Source organism: Salvia hispanica, unplaced genomic scaffold (assembly GCF_023119035.1).
Source record: "Salvia hispanica cultivar TCC Black 2014 unplaced genomic scaffold, UniMelb_Shisp_WGS_1.0 HiC_scaffold_839, whole genome shotgun sequence".
NCBI lineage: Eukaryota > Viridiplantae > Streptophyta > Magnoliopsida > Lamiales > Lamiaceae > Salvia > Salvia hispanica.
In genome coordinates, this window is record NW_025952620.1 from 15,929 (window position 1) to 32,122 (window position 16,194).

Below are 16,194 nucleotides of genomic sequence, written 5' to 3' on the forward strand. Positions count from 1 at the left end.
GACTGCCCGAAATTCAAGGCCATCTGCGCGCGAAAGAGCTTGCTCCTGGGGCGAAGCGGACTAGGCTCGACAAAGCCGAGAACTACAGCAGCAGCAGTAGCAGCTCACGTTCCATCGACCTTAACGACGCTGGTTCGGACCAGCCCTCCGCCACACACTCCAGGCGCCCACGTCCTCGGGACCAACAGTTCATTATCTGAGACGCTAAAGCTGCAGGTTCCCCTGCTTCTCCGTGCACGTCTGGATCGCAAATCGTGGTCACCACTCCGGCCTCGGTGTTGAACAGGAACCTGGATGTATAGTTGATGAAATAACACCAGGAGAACGCCGTTCATTACGAGACCGCGACCGACCCAGTCACCAAGGCGATATACTACGAGTTCATGTAGAAGATCAGGGAGTAGCTAGGGTGGTGTGGTGCAGCAGACGCGGGGGCAGCGCCGACAACGGGAGATGGCAAAGGCAGTGATGGAGAAGAGGCGGAGGATTCCGATGATGCCACCGAGTAGACGGTGGCGATATTTTTTAATTGTTTTTTTTATAAAATTTTCATTGTATAATTTTTCCGTATCCTACTAGTGTCACGCCCGTACGATGTACGGATGGAATTAATTCCATCACATTAAATTTATATTTTGAATTAATTACTTAAAATCAGTAAGCAAGGGTTAAAAATCACAAACATGTAAAACAATTTAAATGTACAATGTCAAAACATAAAATTAAACAACTTTAAAAATCAATTACGTGAATACACATATTTTCGGTAACTGTACAAAAGTTACATTATTTATGAAATTATTCAAAACTTCCAATAACTACTTTCTTATCTCTAATACCACAAAATAGCAACCATAATTTTATATTTTATTAATGGACAACACAAGCACTTTAAAATACCACTCACATAAAAAATTTAATACACAACAATAGTCATCAATACTAAAGAATATAAAAATATATAGAAGAGTAACTAAATATGTAGTACATAAATAAATTTATATGATGACAATACCGTATTAGTTCATGTTTTGAAAAATTATATTAATAGTAAAATCATAAGTGCCATCCACGGAAATACAAATTAAAATATGCAAAATATCCATACAATATCTATCACATTTTGGAAAAAAGATAGTACTATGTTGTTTGCAATAATTATACATAGAATTATTTCCAAGATAGTACTATGTTGTTTGCAATAATTATACTTAAAACTCTAAGCACAAACATAAAAGTAGTTATAAATTAAATAAACAAAAGAAATCTTAACCAAACAAATATACAACGTCACATCTTCTTCTTCACTCTTCCGTTCATTTCTTCTGCAATCCACTTCCGCTGCAGCCTATGCATCAACCAATTTATTCCTTATTCTCGATCAACTGACGGTCCAACATCAAATTGCATTATCTCGAAATGAAGAAAATGTTGACAACTAAATATCAATTCTCGAAAAAAACTACAAATCTAATACAAATGGCTATAATTTTATGAGTAAATAATTGAATATAAATAATGCTTTGAACAACATGAAATTAATCATGAAACATAATATGATCAAACACTTCCATAACTGGAGTGATTATGGAAAAAGAAAGCTTCCTTGAACTCTTCTTGATTCAGGGGCGCAACTCCAACACTAAGAATTTGCTTCCCCTTCTTTCCTTTGTTTATGGATTCAGTAATGTGTATGATTTTATGGCATCAATATTTATAGGTGACAAATTCTAAGCTTTTCCTTGAAAATGGCTATTTAAAACTATATATTAGGAGCGTTTCTTTTATTAAGAGTAGCGGACCGATTTCATAGAATCATAGGAATTAATTCTCTTAAATTCTAACGGTTGAATTTAAAATTATAATCATATATAGGCGGACTAAGTTGATTACATTTATGGAAATGATATAATTGCTTAATCTGTTATAATTATTAATTGAATCAAAATTATATTCTTTGATTCTGGTAATAAATTGGTTAATTGATTATAATCACGAGTATATATTCGACGGCTGATTAAAATATGCATTATGCTCTGAATTGTGTTTCATTTTTTTGTTTTTGTTTTTGAATCATCCACCAAACTTCATAAGTTCTCTTATTAGTATTGAACTGCCGTTTATTGCACATTTGTAACGTCCCATTTCAAATACCCCGGTACCCGAAAACTCACAAATATTTGTAATTGCTATATGTAATCTAAATTCATTAGGCAACGGCGTTTATAGCCTAAATCATTTCATGACATTTATTTCATATAAATATTTATTACAGTTACACTTACAACAAATGATCACATAACTTATAATTATTATAGAATAAGGACAAAACTTATATATATTTTCAAAAAAGGTCAAAACTCGCATTTTATATATGTATAGATAGGCAACGGCGTTTATAGCCTAAATCATTTCATGACATTTATTTCATATAAATATTTATTACAGTTACACTTACAACAAATGATCACATAACTTATAATTATTATAGAATAAGAACAAAACTTATATATATTTTTAAAAAAGGTCAAAACTCGCCTTTCATATATGTATAGATTTTTTAATTTCCTTGCTAAAAAGTTTTGACTCGTTGGGAAGGAGCATACTTAGATCCAAAGTGAAACTAACAAGTATGGGCCCGCACTTTTTAGCTCAATTAGAGGTGTCTTGTTTTCAGGCCCAATTCCATTGAACATGACTGTATTATATCTTGCCGCCTTTCCGGTGTGGCGGGTTATAGATCGAAATATTGCACTAGATCGAAATATCCAAAATTCAATTCAATTCAAAATCACACACAGTCATGGACTCATTCTATGCACAGGATTTTGATGGAGTGGTCTGCGACAGCTACGAAGAGAGCTCCCTCTCAGCTTTCAAGGTTTTGCTGAACTGAGATCATATTGGCGTCTTGCTTCAGAATTTTGGTCTTCACTCGCATTCACTTTGTTCCGACCACTCGATTTTGCTTTTGATGTTATCAATGTTTTATGGGGTTTGGTATAGTTATATTGCACGAAAGCGATGCTAATTTTTCCCCCAATATCGAATTATCTGCTTCTGTGGAAATTGAATATATCTAATTTACATGTTTTTTGTGTGCGAGTGTGTGTTCTCTTTCAAATTTTCGAATTTACTTGTTTTTATTATACCTGTTTAAGGCTGCTAAAGTATGATGGTCAAAAGAATAAGTTTGAATAGTTGATCAGATGCACACAGTTTTCTTTATGAATAAGTTTGAGCATTGTTCGAGCTCTTTTTATCGTCGCTTGCTTAAAATTTGAAATGCCCCATTTATGATATTATTCAAATTTTGATAATAGGAACTCATGAAAATGGTACTATACGTTTCATGTAGTAGAAAATACTCTTTGACCGGGCACGGGTTTTAAGAAATGTAAAGAAAAGTTGATTGAAAAAGTTAGTGGAATGTGGGACTCATTTTTTATATTGGTTTTATAATAAAATGTGAGTGAATTGAGTTAGTGGAATGTGGGACCTACTTACTATTTATGGTAAAAATGAAGTGTGACTCTTAATAGGGGACGGACCGAAACGGAAAAATGTGACTCTTAATGAGGGACGGAGGGAGTAATGAATTTCTAAAAGTAAGAGGAGATGTAACACAACTACACAAGGCTTGCAGATTGTGCCTTCTTACCTGGCACCTAGCCATATATATTTGCGTAAGGTTGCAGAGGGACTCACACAGTGGCGGATCCAGGAATTTATATTCGGGTGTACGAGTAGTCGAATAGGAGTAGTCAAATAGGAATATGGGTACATTTTAATATAAAATTAAAATTTTCTAAATATATACTCCCTCCGTCCCAAATTTATAGTCACATTTAGTTAGGGCACGGGTTTTAAGGAATAAGTGAAGTGTGTAATTAATGAAGTGAGATAGTGGAGTGTGTAATAAATGAAGTGAGTTGGTTGAAGGTGGGTCCCTTGTTGACTTTTTGGTTTTTTTATTTTTGTTTTGGTTTATTTTTGTGTTGATAATGACATTTGAGTGTAATTTTAGTGAATGATGGGGTAAAATTTTATGTCAAATATGAAAAACTATAAATGTGACTATAAATGTGGGACGGACTTTTATGACAAAATGTGACTATAAAACTGGGACGGAGGGAGTACATAATAGTACTAAATAAAAAAAATTAAAAAAATTTGGGGGGTCACTTGAACCCCCTGGTTACCACCTCCCTCCGCCATTGGACTCACGGATGCCGGAATGATGGAGAACAGGACGACTATAAAACCCGTGATCATGGCAGAATGGGATGGCCGGATGGGAGTGACAGGGATGCACTAATAGATCTTTTTGGAAAGGTTAAGATTGAATGGACCCTTATGTTCTCAATTTTCTAATTGCACAACTGGTGAGAGATTTGGTAGTGAGGGAAAGTAGCCTGATTCTTACTGATTTCGGCTATATTCTTTTGCATGGCTGTTTAGCAGATGGTCTGCTTCAAGAGCTTGCTTGAGTTACTATGGGTTGGGAACTGGGTGAGTATTTTCTATAGACAAACATAAATGTGAAGTAACATTGCTAGTCTACTAATATCCTCATGCATAAGATATCTGGATCATGATGTTTATCTACTGCTACTGGAATAAAACTTGCAAACAATATGAGCTATCTATGTTGAAAAGCTTTGTTAAAGATCGATATGCAACTCTGAAGAATGTTATCAAAGAGCCGGGGTTGAACAAATGGAACCTATATTTAGGTGATTGATAACACTCAAAAGAGCGAGATTATTTGATTTCCACGACATTATTCGATTCCTAATTCAAGTAATTGAAGCAGGGGATTAGGGTTATAACACTCAAATGAGCGAGATGAGGCTGCAAGAACTTCTTCAGCTGTCAGACTTCAGCATTAAGCTCAAGTGATCTGATCTTCTTTGGGGTTAGTCTCCTAATTCGTTATTCAAACACATTAACCTCTTCATTGAACAGAATTCTCGAAACACTTCATTGTATGATTACATCTCCCTGTAATACCCGATGACACTCTTGATGACAGTGCAAAGTGTAGATATCATGTTATACTCAAAAAACTTAGAAATGTATGCATCACTGAATAGAAACAGTTTATTAACCACGTTAAGATATCTGCAGTTTTGACAGAAATAGAGGAAAGTGTTGTACAATTGAAAATGTAAACATTTTACAAGAAAGTGAAGATGAAATGAGTCATACAAGAATATTCAGTCATCTAGTAAGAGAGTAGTAATTCTGTTGTTAAAGCTCGTCGTTGGGCGTGGAATCAGAGCTTTCAGCCTTCTCCATCTGGAGCTTGCGAAAAACTTCATCGAACGTAGGATCCCCAGGTCTTCTGAAGAGCTGATCGCCTATCTTGATCTCATAAGCCTCTGGTTGGCTCAACAGGTATTCCTTTAACTAATAAGATGGTCAATAAAGAGAATGAACAGGTTTGCAAGATATATGTATATAGATAACTATTTGTGGGAACAAACCTCGAAAACATTTAGAGCTTTGGGCATGGTGAACATTAGTGTGCTGAGATCAACGGTGCTGAACCTGGCTTCAGTTGCTCCGGTTCTTGCCACCTTGGTCCATTTCATGGCTATTTCTGATACCATCTCCTTTCAGATGTGATGCATAAGACAAAATTTAGAAATAGTAAAATAGCAGTAGTATACTAATCTGGATCCAAAATACAATTTCATGAATCAGTATTACTAAAAAAAAATGTAATAAACTAAAAAAGAACACCTTAACTCCCCAACGTCCTAATAAATTAAGATTCCACGCCTTATCATTTTAGGAGAAGAATTCTTCATCCCGCACGTGCTCACATTCTTTCTTTCCATTATCAAATTAGGAAATTTAATCAAAGAGGAGAGGAAGCAGGTAAAGCTAAACACCACAATTTAATGGGAATTCGAATTGAGTAAAGGTCATTACCGAAGTCCGACGATTTCCGGGTCGGAGTTTAACGAATCCGAAAACAGGGCCCTTGATATTTTGCTCCTGCATCTTGGTGAAGTCGGTGGGGGGCGGGTCGAAGTCGGGTCGGGCCTTCACCGTGCCCCATTCTCTCCACTCGTCGTCCTCTTCGTCGTCGACGACGTCGTCCAGATCGTCCGTAATGTGGATCTTCCGCTGAGCTGCGTCGGCAAATTTGTAGAATTGGAATTTTCCAGCGGCGACTAGGAGGAAAGAGGAAGAGGGGGGGGTGGGGGGGGGGGTGGTGGTGGTGGTGGAATTTGGCGGTTGGGGTTTCCCATTCTGGGGGTTTTGGGAATTTGGGAAATTTGGGAATTGGAATTGGAGTTAATTTGGTTACGGGTTTATGGCTAGTTTTTTTGCTTGAGGGTGCGCACGAGCTAAGGGCACTTGGAGCAAGCCAAAGATCATGATTGATGAATTCAGATTTACTGTATAAGAAATATACACACTCGAGTTCGAAAATTTAAAAAAGAAGGAATCAATAATAAATTATTTAAAAATTCATAGGTTTTCTTTTTTTCAAACTATCAACTTGTATAGGTGTTTCAAAATTTTTTTGGAGGCTCTACCCTTTTTGGTTTTCCAAAGTTTCTCTTACCCCTCTTTTAAACCCGTCTCATCTCTTCCTATTCTTTTCCCTTTGCTTTTAAACATCTTTTAATAAAACACCGAACCCCCCATCTCTTCCATCTCTTAACTATTCATTCTTTTTCATTTTTTTTTTTTAAATTTCCCAAAAATTAATTAAAAAACACACTTCATTATAAATAAAAAAAAATTTACAATTTAAAATAATAAAAAAAAAAAAAAGACATAATTAAAAAACTAGAAATTATAAATTGCACACTTAAACTCAAATAAAAAAAATGGAGGCAAAAAAAGGGAAGGAGTTTCTTACGATCATCTAAAGAAAAATTTTGCCCAAAGTGCCCATTGATCCCCCCCCGGGGGGTGGGGGGAGAATCACGGTCCGCCCAATGAAACCCGCTCTTGAAAAGACGGATCTTTTCCCGGAGGGGATTTTGGGGGCCCCCCGGGGGTTTCGGTCAACAATTTCCCCCGCTCAGTCTTTTGGCAAATCATGTTGTGCAAGATTATGCACGAAAATGATTCGAATATTCTCTATAAACCACCTCGAGCCGGGCGAAAAAAACCCAATGAGTTGGGGAGAACCCCGAACGCTTTCCCACCCTTTGGGCGATTTCTTCCCGCGAAAAAAGACCCCGGCTTTCCGGGGCCTTTGAACGCTTCAAAGGTTGGCCACGGGAAGATGCCGCGGCAAGATAGACCCCTTTTTATCCGGGGATTGTTAGCGCGGTTGATGGCCACATTCGAACTTGGGGAAGAGGTCGGAGTTGTTGAGCACGTTGATGTCGTTGTTCGGCCGGGCCCCCAAAAATACGATGCCAAACCATAGCCGTAGGGCGACGGCCTCAGTATAACGGGGGGGGGCCTTTTGGGGCCCGTATGCCCCCTTCAACGCCACGGGGTTCTTCCATTGCCAATGCATGCAACGAACTCCCGGCATCCCGGGAACCCGTCCCGGCGGGAAAACGGAAAAGCAACTGGGTGGTTGGGTTCTTGAAATTGCAGAAGGCGCCCGCGCCTTGCGGTTCAACAAACAAAATCGCCCCGGATTCTCCGCGTGCGAAATTTGCGAACGCATCCCCGTTTTTCCCAAACAAAGGGCGGTGCCGAGCATTTCGGAGCGCGTGTGGCGGGGCGGCCACCGGGCCCCAACCCTTCTCCAAGAACTCTTCCCGGGCCCCCAATGTATTCGCATATGCAAAAAGGGGGCGTGACATACGGAAAAGGGGACAATAGAAATTCCCCCCCCGGGTTCGACGGGAAACAGTTTCCCAACCCCGCGTTTCCTCCCGGTTTCGGGGATGTATGTCCGGGGGTTCCAGACGGGCCGGGGTTCCTCCTCCCTACGTTTTGTTCAGCATTCTTCCATTATTCCGATTTGCTCAAATGGCCCTAATTGATTAAATTTTGGGGAAGAAAAAAAAAAAGGGAAAGATTTTATTAAAAAGGGTTGGAGAGGAAAGAAAGAGAGATGAGAGGATAAATGTGTGTTTGTGTGAATTTTGGGGAATGGAGAAAAGTATATATAGAAATATATAAAAAAAAAAAATTAAAAAATTTAAAAAATTACCGTTTTTTTTTTTAATTTTAATTTTTTTTTTTTTTAAAATCTGATTTTTTTAAAAAAAAATTTAATTATGCGTCATAATCCGAACTCGCGGGTGGGGGGGGGTCACGCCACCAGCCCGGGGGTCTGGACCTGAACTTCCCCTGCCGGGACCCTTGGGGGTCGGAAAACTCGCTGCCCAGACGGACGGGGGCCCAACGCCGGGGTTTGTGCCGCTCGTCTAGCAGATAGTCCGACGGGCGCTGCGGGATTCTTATTCGTGTGTTTATGAGTTGATGACATTTATGAATTTTTTTGGATGGAAAGTATGAATTTGGGTATATTTTTTTTTTTAGTAAATTAATTATATTTTTTTTATTTTTTTTAATTTATTTGATTTGATTTGATTTGGTTTGACTTTTTTTTAAAAATTTCTATCTGTTTGTATCTTCGTAGTATGTATATATGGAGTAGTACTATAAATTATATGTGTGTTTGATAGGAAGGAATCCCTAAACGGATAGAATTATTTTCCCACACAAATTGACGTGAGAAATGATGGATAACATATATTTTCAGCATTATTTATTGTTTAAAAATAGATTGAAGTTTGTAACAACCTAATCGAGTGTATTTTGGAAAATGAAAGAGATTTTTGTCTTTCTAATAGGTAAACTGTGATGTGTATTCGAGTGTCTCTAATTTTACTGTCATATAGTAGAATTTTATAAATACAAATTGAGTTGCACAAAAAATAGTTATGCGTAAAATAGTAGTACTCCCTCCATTCTAGGAAGAGGTCCTTCTTTGAATGCAAGACGAAATTTTATATAATTTTATTTGTTATAAGAGTTTAATAAAATAAGAAAAATGAATAAAGTAGACATAAAGTGATTTCTACTTTTAAGAATTGATCATCTTCTACAGAGGATTAACTAAAAAATAAAGTGGATCATCTTCGGTGACATGAGAGTACTAGCATCTCAAAGGAGAGAAGGTATATAGAAAAGATATATCATGTATACCTTCTTAAAAAGTAAAATGTACCCTTTCTAAAAAGTAACATATTCCAAAGGAAAAAGGTATATGGAAAGTTAAATTATTTTTAAAAAATAAAATAATAGTAAAAAATGCATTAAAAATATATAAAGTGTAATACATTCTCGAATACCTTTTCCCTGAAGAATGTTTTTTCATGAAAAGAATGCAAATATGGTATCCGCATTGATGGAAGAAAAGATACCTTTTTCAAAATGAAAAAATATATAATACCGGAGGTGTGATCAAATACAAACTCTCATCTATAATACAAACTACAAACTTTAATCACACACCATCATTGTAACTAATCTACGGCTGTTAGGTGGTTACAAATTCGATATCACCGGGTAGTACAATTTATGTCAACGGGAGTGTATATGGAAAATCGTTATTTGTGGTCATATACACATCCTCATTTCACTCAACTGGTATAATTATAACCGAACTGTTTGTAACCGTCTCTAGGTGTGATAAGTCAATGACGAGGCCATAATTTATCTCCACTCTCCCAAACTACCATTATTATCTTTTTTGGAAAGAGATTACATTACTCATTCAGCCATAAAATATAATATATTTTAATTATTCAACATTGCGATATCAACTTCAATCTCATGTTGAAATTCATATCCCAAATCTTATCCGCGCATAAATCAACTTCAACGTCTGTGTTGAAATGGAAATGGCTTACAAAGCTCAGGTATTTTTCTTGCTAATTCATATCAATTTCCACGATTTTTTGGTGAAAAAATTGTTGAATATCTAGTGTAGAAGTTGTTGTGCTTGACCCGAGTAGTAGGTAGAGTAGAAGACATGAGCATTAGGTTATATTTCAAAATGGTTGATGAATCCTATTTAAATGTAGATTTTTGATGCTCTATACATATACATAATATGCCAACAATGTGTTTTATCCGATATAGTTTGCGATGTCAATGTCAATGCATCATACAATGTCAGCTCAAGTTTCAATTTTTCAACATCATTCAATGTCAATGTCATCATCATACAATGTCAATGTATCCAACATTCAATATTTCCACCGCCAAGAATGTGTTTTATCCGATATAGTTTGCGATGATATTCTGACAATCTCGCATGACATTAAGTGATGACATTCTTCGATGATGATCTATCGTATGTACAATCAGAATTCCAGACGGTGCTACAATAATTCACAAACATAAGCAAAAAAAAAATCATAAGGGGTTTCCCTTTCTTGTTAATGTCAACAAAAGCTCTTATACAATTCATAATGTCAGCAATACAAAATCAACCTTTAATAACAAAATGTCAAGAACACAAAATCACCGGAAGGTCTACAATTCATAATGTCAACAACACAAAATCAACCGAGAATCATAATGCAACACAAAATCAACTATTAATATCAAAATGTCAACAAAAAAAACACCGAGAATGTCTAAAATTTCATAATGTTACAACAAAAATAATCGAGAATCATAATGTCGAAAAAAAAATAGGAATTAAATATAAAATGGAAATCCCCCAAAAATTTTTTTGGGGTTTCTAAAAATGAGGCCACTCATCATGTGATTTTTTCCCCAAAAAAAAAAAAGAAATAAATGTCAAAAAAGACAAAGAATAGTTTTTGTCGGGAAAAAAAAAAAAACCGAAAAAAAAGTCAAAACGTTAAAACTTTTTTTCCGGGGGAACCACCTTCGCCGACGCCGAGCCCCCTCCTTTTGCCTGAAAAATATGATCCCGTAGATGAAAAGTTCCCCCGGGACAGAATGTCGCATTGATTTGGGGTCGATTGATTTAAGAGAAAAGACGTCTCGTGTTGCAAGAAAAGATGGAATCGAGGAAGAGAGACGAATTAATGAGGGTTGAAACAATGGAATTAACGATCTATAATCATACCAATTAATGATTTCAGATTACATTTGCTCCAAATTACCTTTTTTGATTAGTTATGGATATATTGACATTTCATAAGCCCAATGATATTTAACCGATTACTTATAATGTGGGGAGGGGTTAGAGTTTTATAGTTTGTATCTTAGGGTTTATAGATTATCATGACCCTACCTTTCAAATGATAATATTAACTTTCCCTTTTTTTTACCTTTTTTTTTGGGGATGTTCCAATACTTCCCCTCCCAATAAATAAATCAAACAACAATCCCAAGATAATTTCTACATATGTGCATGATCAAAAAAACCCATACCTCATTTTAATATACTTTATTTAAAAAAAATCAAAAGGGTTTTAAACATGTGTTGGGAGATCCATATTATAACAATGGGCCGCACCGAAAAAAAATGATTTTGGTGCATTAAGTTTTATTGCAACATTTTCAATATTCAAATAAATAAGTGAAAAACAAAAGAGATGTAGATTATAATGATATTGAGACTAAGTAAAACTCTAAAACTCTTGGCATACTTCACGAATACAACAAATTTATTTTAATTTAGAGTAATGTTTTAAATTTTAAACATATGACGTTTCATAAATTTGGGTTAGAATATTAAGTTTGATAGCTTCGGATCCTTAAATTATGAATTGTTCCATTTTTTGTCTTAAAAATTATGATATTGTTAAATTTGACGATCAAAACGGTTTTGACTCAATTAGTAAATTAAACACTACTAGTTAAACATGTAAACATAAAACTAAGGTCCATTTTGATTTTAAACATATGAGCATTTTGCAATTTCAGTCAAAAATATTTTATTGTTAACTACGAAGTCTTAAACATTTAGAATTACTGAAAAAAATTGCAAAAGAAATGATAGAGTTGTTAAATTTTGAAGGTGTTAGAGTTTTATTGTACTGTGAGCATTTTCTCGATTTTGGTCTAAATCATCATGTTTGTCTAAGAGCATCCGATAGCGGTGTTGAAAAACGGCGTCCGTCTCGTCCAGTAGCCAGTAAGGACGAGCTCGTCGCCGTTGAGTCCAGTTCGTCTGGGGCGACATCGCGACTCTTAGCTAAGAGCATCGTCCGTGCGCGAGCAAGACACGAGGCGTTTCATTCGCCAACGCATAGCGTTTGGGATATTCAATTTTTTTTAATTTTTTTTTAAATTTTGAAATTAATTTTAAAAAGTTTTTAAATAAAAAATATATTTTTCCACTTTCCAAAAAATTATATCCGTTTTCTATCCACTTTTAATTTATTTTTTAAATTTTTCTCCAAAATTCACATTTTCATCTATAAATACCCCCACTTCAACAAAAAAAAATCACATTATCATCTATTCTATCATCTACATTCTCTCATCTTTTTTCTCATATTCTCTCATCTAAATTCCCACCACACTACACTACACAATGTTCGGTCGACGATCACCCTCGGCACGCGGTTGGAACCACGATGTTCAACTCCGACTCATTCCCTAGTCCGGAAGGCAATTTACGGCCCCTCTCAAACCCAGGTTCGCAGTTGCGGTGGCTACCGCCTTACCCGGTGATCTATCAAAATGCCTCCGGGTCGAGTGGGCACCCAACCCGGATCGGGAGGAGCAGCGCTCTACTCCTACTCCTAGCTTCTATTCCTACTCCTACTCCTCCTACTCGTGGCACCCGCACCCGTACACTCCGGTGAGATGATGGCGATGTTCAAAGCCTACTTGGTGCTCGAAGATCCGACGTGCACAAACCAAACCGGAGAAACGATTGGTGGCGCATCACTCGCCTTTACAATAAAACCCCGATGGGAACCATCTATCGCAATGATAGTATGGTGCGAATTGCATCTTCGATGTAACGAGACAATGGTAAGTTCCGGGGTACTTCCAACGAAAGCGGCGGCGGAGGAAAGAACGAGCTCGACATCATCGTCGCGCCTTGACGACCTAACAAAGCTTGGAGTTCAAAGCGTTCAAGTACCTCGCTTGTTGGCGGAGGGGTGCCTTCATCCGAAGTATAGGGCGGCAAGTAGCATCCTCCTCCAGCTCCTCTAGCAACGGTCGAGGTCGGTAGCCTATCCGACGGCGCTCCGATGATGTGGCTACCGCTTCTTGGAACAATGCAGGTGCCTCGACGCCGGCCCGAGCGCTTCCCGCGCCGCAGGGAAGGCGATGGCCACCCGCCGTCGTGCCCGACTCCATCCGTCCCGCCCCGCTCCCGCCTCCCGCTCCCTTTGTGTCTCCACCCCGAACAACTCGTTGTGGACCTCTTGGTCAACTCTATATGAACGATACGTCTTAGATGACTCCTGAGCAACTTGCAACACATGAGAGAATGATCCGGTCTCAAGAGGCATTGGGGATAGAGGACTAGTCTTCCACGTGTGTAATTTTTAATTCATAGGATTTTAATTATGTATTTTTTATTTTATAGGATTTTAATTGTAATTTTATTTTAATTATGTACATTTTATTTTTTAGGATTTTAATTATGTAATTTTTATTTTTTAATGTATTTTTATAACGTAGAAATGTTTTTAGTAATTGAAGTATTTAAATTAAATAATGAATGGTGGGACCTTGAGTTGTCCTAGCTAGCGCGATGTGGGTGTCACGGTTATGCTCTTATAGGACATAAATAAAAGTGGGTCGGTACACTCCGTGCTCTTAGCTAAGAGCCGGATGAGGATGTTCTAAAGGCTCATGTTTTAAATTGCTAGAATATTGTGTATGTAATGGATTTAATTATTTATTAACTTTTATGTTATTTTTGTTATTACTATTAACTACAGTTATTGGACAAAGTACTGAGAGTGAGATACCAAGATAATAATAATAATAAAAAAAATTCGTGGATACCTAGGCCATCGTCTTGCATCTGAGTAACTTTTATTGACTAATAACAACAATCACTTTTGATTGCGATAACTATAAATTTTTATAGTAAGATTCTTTTTTTTTATTTATTATAAACAGTCAATTTTGATAAATTCACTTTTAGTTATGGAATCATAAGACTATGAGATGAGAATCGTTATATAATTGAAATTGTAATTAATAACTCATAGAAAATAATCTCTACACAATTCGGAAGAACGTGTACGGAGTATTAATTATTTACCTATTATCAGTGATTTTTAGTACGCATAAATGTACATTAATAACTTCACAATTGTATCAAATCCGTACTATAAACCATAGTATTTATCAATTACAAGACTCAAAATCGAATCTGTAGATATATTCAGATTTCGTCTAAACATTTGTTACCAAGCAAAATACTTACTCCTAATTACAAATGGTACATTTTTCCCCAAAAAAGATTTTAAATGGGGATATTTAATAATTGCAGTGGTTGACGACATAATCATATTATACATGAAATTCTATTATGATAAAACTTTTACATAATTAATGAAATGCACATAAACTTATTAAAATAACATAACAATACAACAACTTTGATTATTTTATTCTAACACAATTAAAATCCCATAAATTTAAGATGATGTGGAGGTCGGAAATTGCCTACGTCACTCCTCGTCCCATGTACGAAAAATGGTATCGTTCCAAACTCAACGAAGACATCATTTTTTGGTTTTAATTAATTTTTGGTTAGTTTATTTTAAGACTATGATTTTCTTGTATTACACTGTCTTGCTTGTCAAATGACATCCGATAGTCGTGTTGCTTCTGACCTACAAAATCCAAGGTTGAAAACATGTCGCCTCGTCAAAAATATACACGAGGCACACCAAATTGCACAATGTCTCACAACTCACAAGTCACATGAGGCTGATCGCAATGTCGTTGTTTGTACCGTTGAAGACCTACCGCTAGGTTAGAATCCCGTAAGAAACTTGTTGCTTGAACCCTATCTGTGTTCAACAACAAACAACTTCGATGCTAACGATGCACCATTTCTTCATGGTGTCGACCTACGCCAAAACAACAACCTTAGTCATCAACATACGAGAGAGTAACAAGATCGTTATCACCGCTAGACGTAGCATTGGAGCGTTTAACCACATTGCCATCTGCCTAGAGTTTTAAACAATAATTCCCTCCGCCTTTTGTTGCGACTTGCTCATCGTCTAGCGGGTGAAATGATAGGTTTTCAAACGATAGTTTGTGCACAGAACACCACATGCTACTTGCTTACCTTCCAACCGGTCAAATAGTGTATGGGATACATAGAGTCTTCTCTTGCCCAAGGAAGATGACCCCTTCCTTGGGCGTCACGAGATTTTATGCGACTTTATTTTATGTGTTAAGTGGAGAAAGTAAAGTAGGAGAGAGAGAATAAAGTAGAGATAAAAGATGTTTTAATTTTAGTAATGAGTCATCTTAATTGATGACAACAAAAAGAAAAACGAGTCATCTTCAATGGGACTGGAGGGAGTACTATTTGGCCAACTTTTAACATGTCAATATCAATAGTGTCTACGCTAATTAAATACTCCATTCGTCACTGAAAAATGAAACAGATTGTGAATGACGGGTTTTAATATATATACTCCTCCGTCCACGAATAAGAGTCCGTTTTTTCATTTTTGTCCGTCCACGAATAAGAGTCCCATTCCGTGACGGACCCAAGTGGGGTCGGGTGGGGTCGGCCGACCCCACCGCTGGTCCACAAGTGCCACGGAAACAACATATTTTGCTCGCCGACCCACGCCTTCGACCCCACGATAGACCGATGGGAAGAAAATTTGGGAGGCTAAGAAAATATTAGATGAATAGAGAGGGAAGAGAATTACAGGAGTGGTAGATTACAAAATACAGAACATAAAAATATAATCTGAAAAAAAGATTGCAGAAGAGGGAGATCGGAGAAGAAGAGGGGCGCTTACTTTTAGAAAGTAACTAGGGATTCTAGCCTAGTTTCATAAACGTAAAATAAAACACTTTCTTGTAATTTCTTACATTATTTTTTAGGGATTTTAATAGTTTATTTTGGACTACTTTTTTAATTTTATTTAACCCTATTAAAATTTAAAACATAAAAAACAGTTAATTATTGTAAGTCATTATTTTAATGTTTTAATTACAATACAAATAATAATAATTTTATTGGTAGAATAACAAATAAAATTAGATGATATACTAAAAAGGTTAACAAAAAAATAATTAAAATAATAATAATGATGATAAAAA

At 36.4% G+C, this 16,194-nt stretch overlaps 1 protein-coding gene across 1 annotated transcript; it reads right to left on the bottom strand.

Moving 5' to 3' along the window:
• Nucleotides 1–5,085: 5,085 nt before the first annotated feature.
• LOC125200188 lies at nucleotides 5,086–7,790 on the bottom strand. Its single transcript, XM_048097918.1, has 4 exons — nucleotides 7,488–7,790; nucleotides 5,941–6,264; nucleotides 5,490–5,618; nucleotides 5,086–5,412 (listed from the first exon to the last, which is right to left on the bottom strand). The coding sequence occupies exons 1-4, from the start codon at nucleotides 7,788–7,790 to the stop codon at nucleotides 5,254–5,256; spliced, it is 915 nt and encodes a 304-aa protein (XP_047953875.1). The 3' UTR covers nucleotides 5,086–5,253.
• Between the last annotated feature and the right edge of the window lie 8,404 nt (nucleotides 7,791–16,194).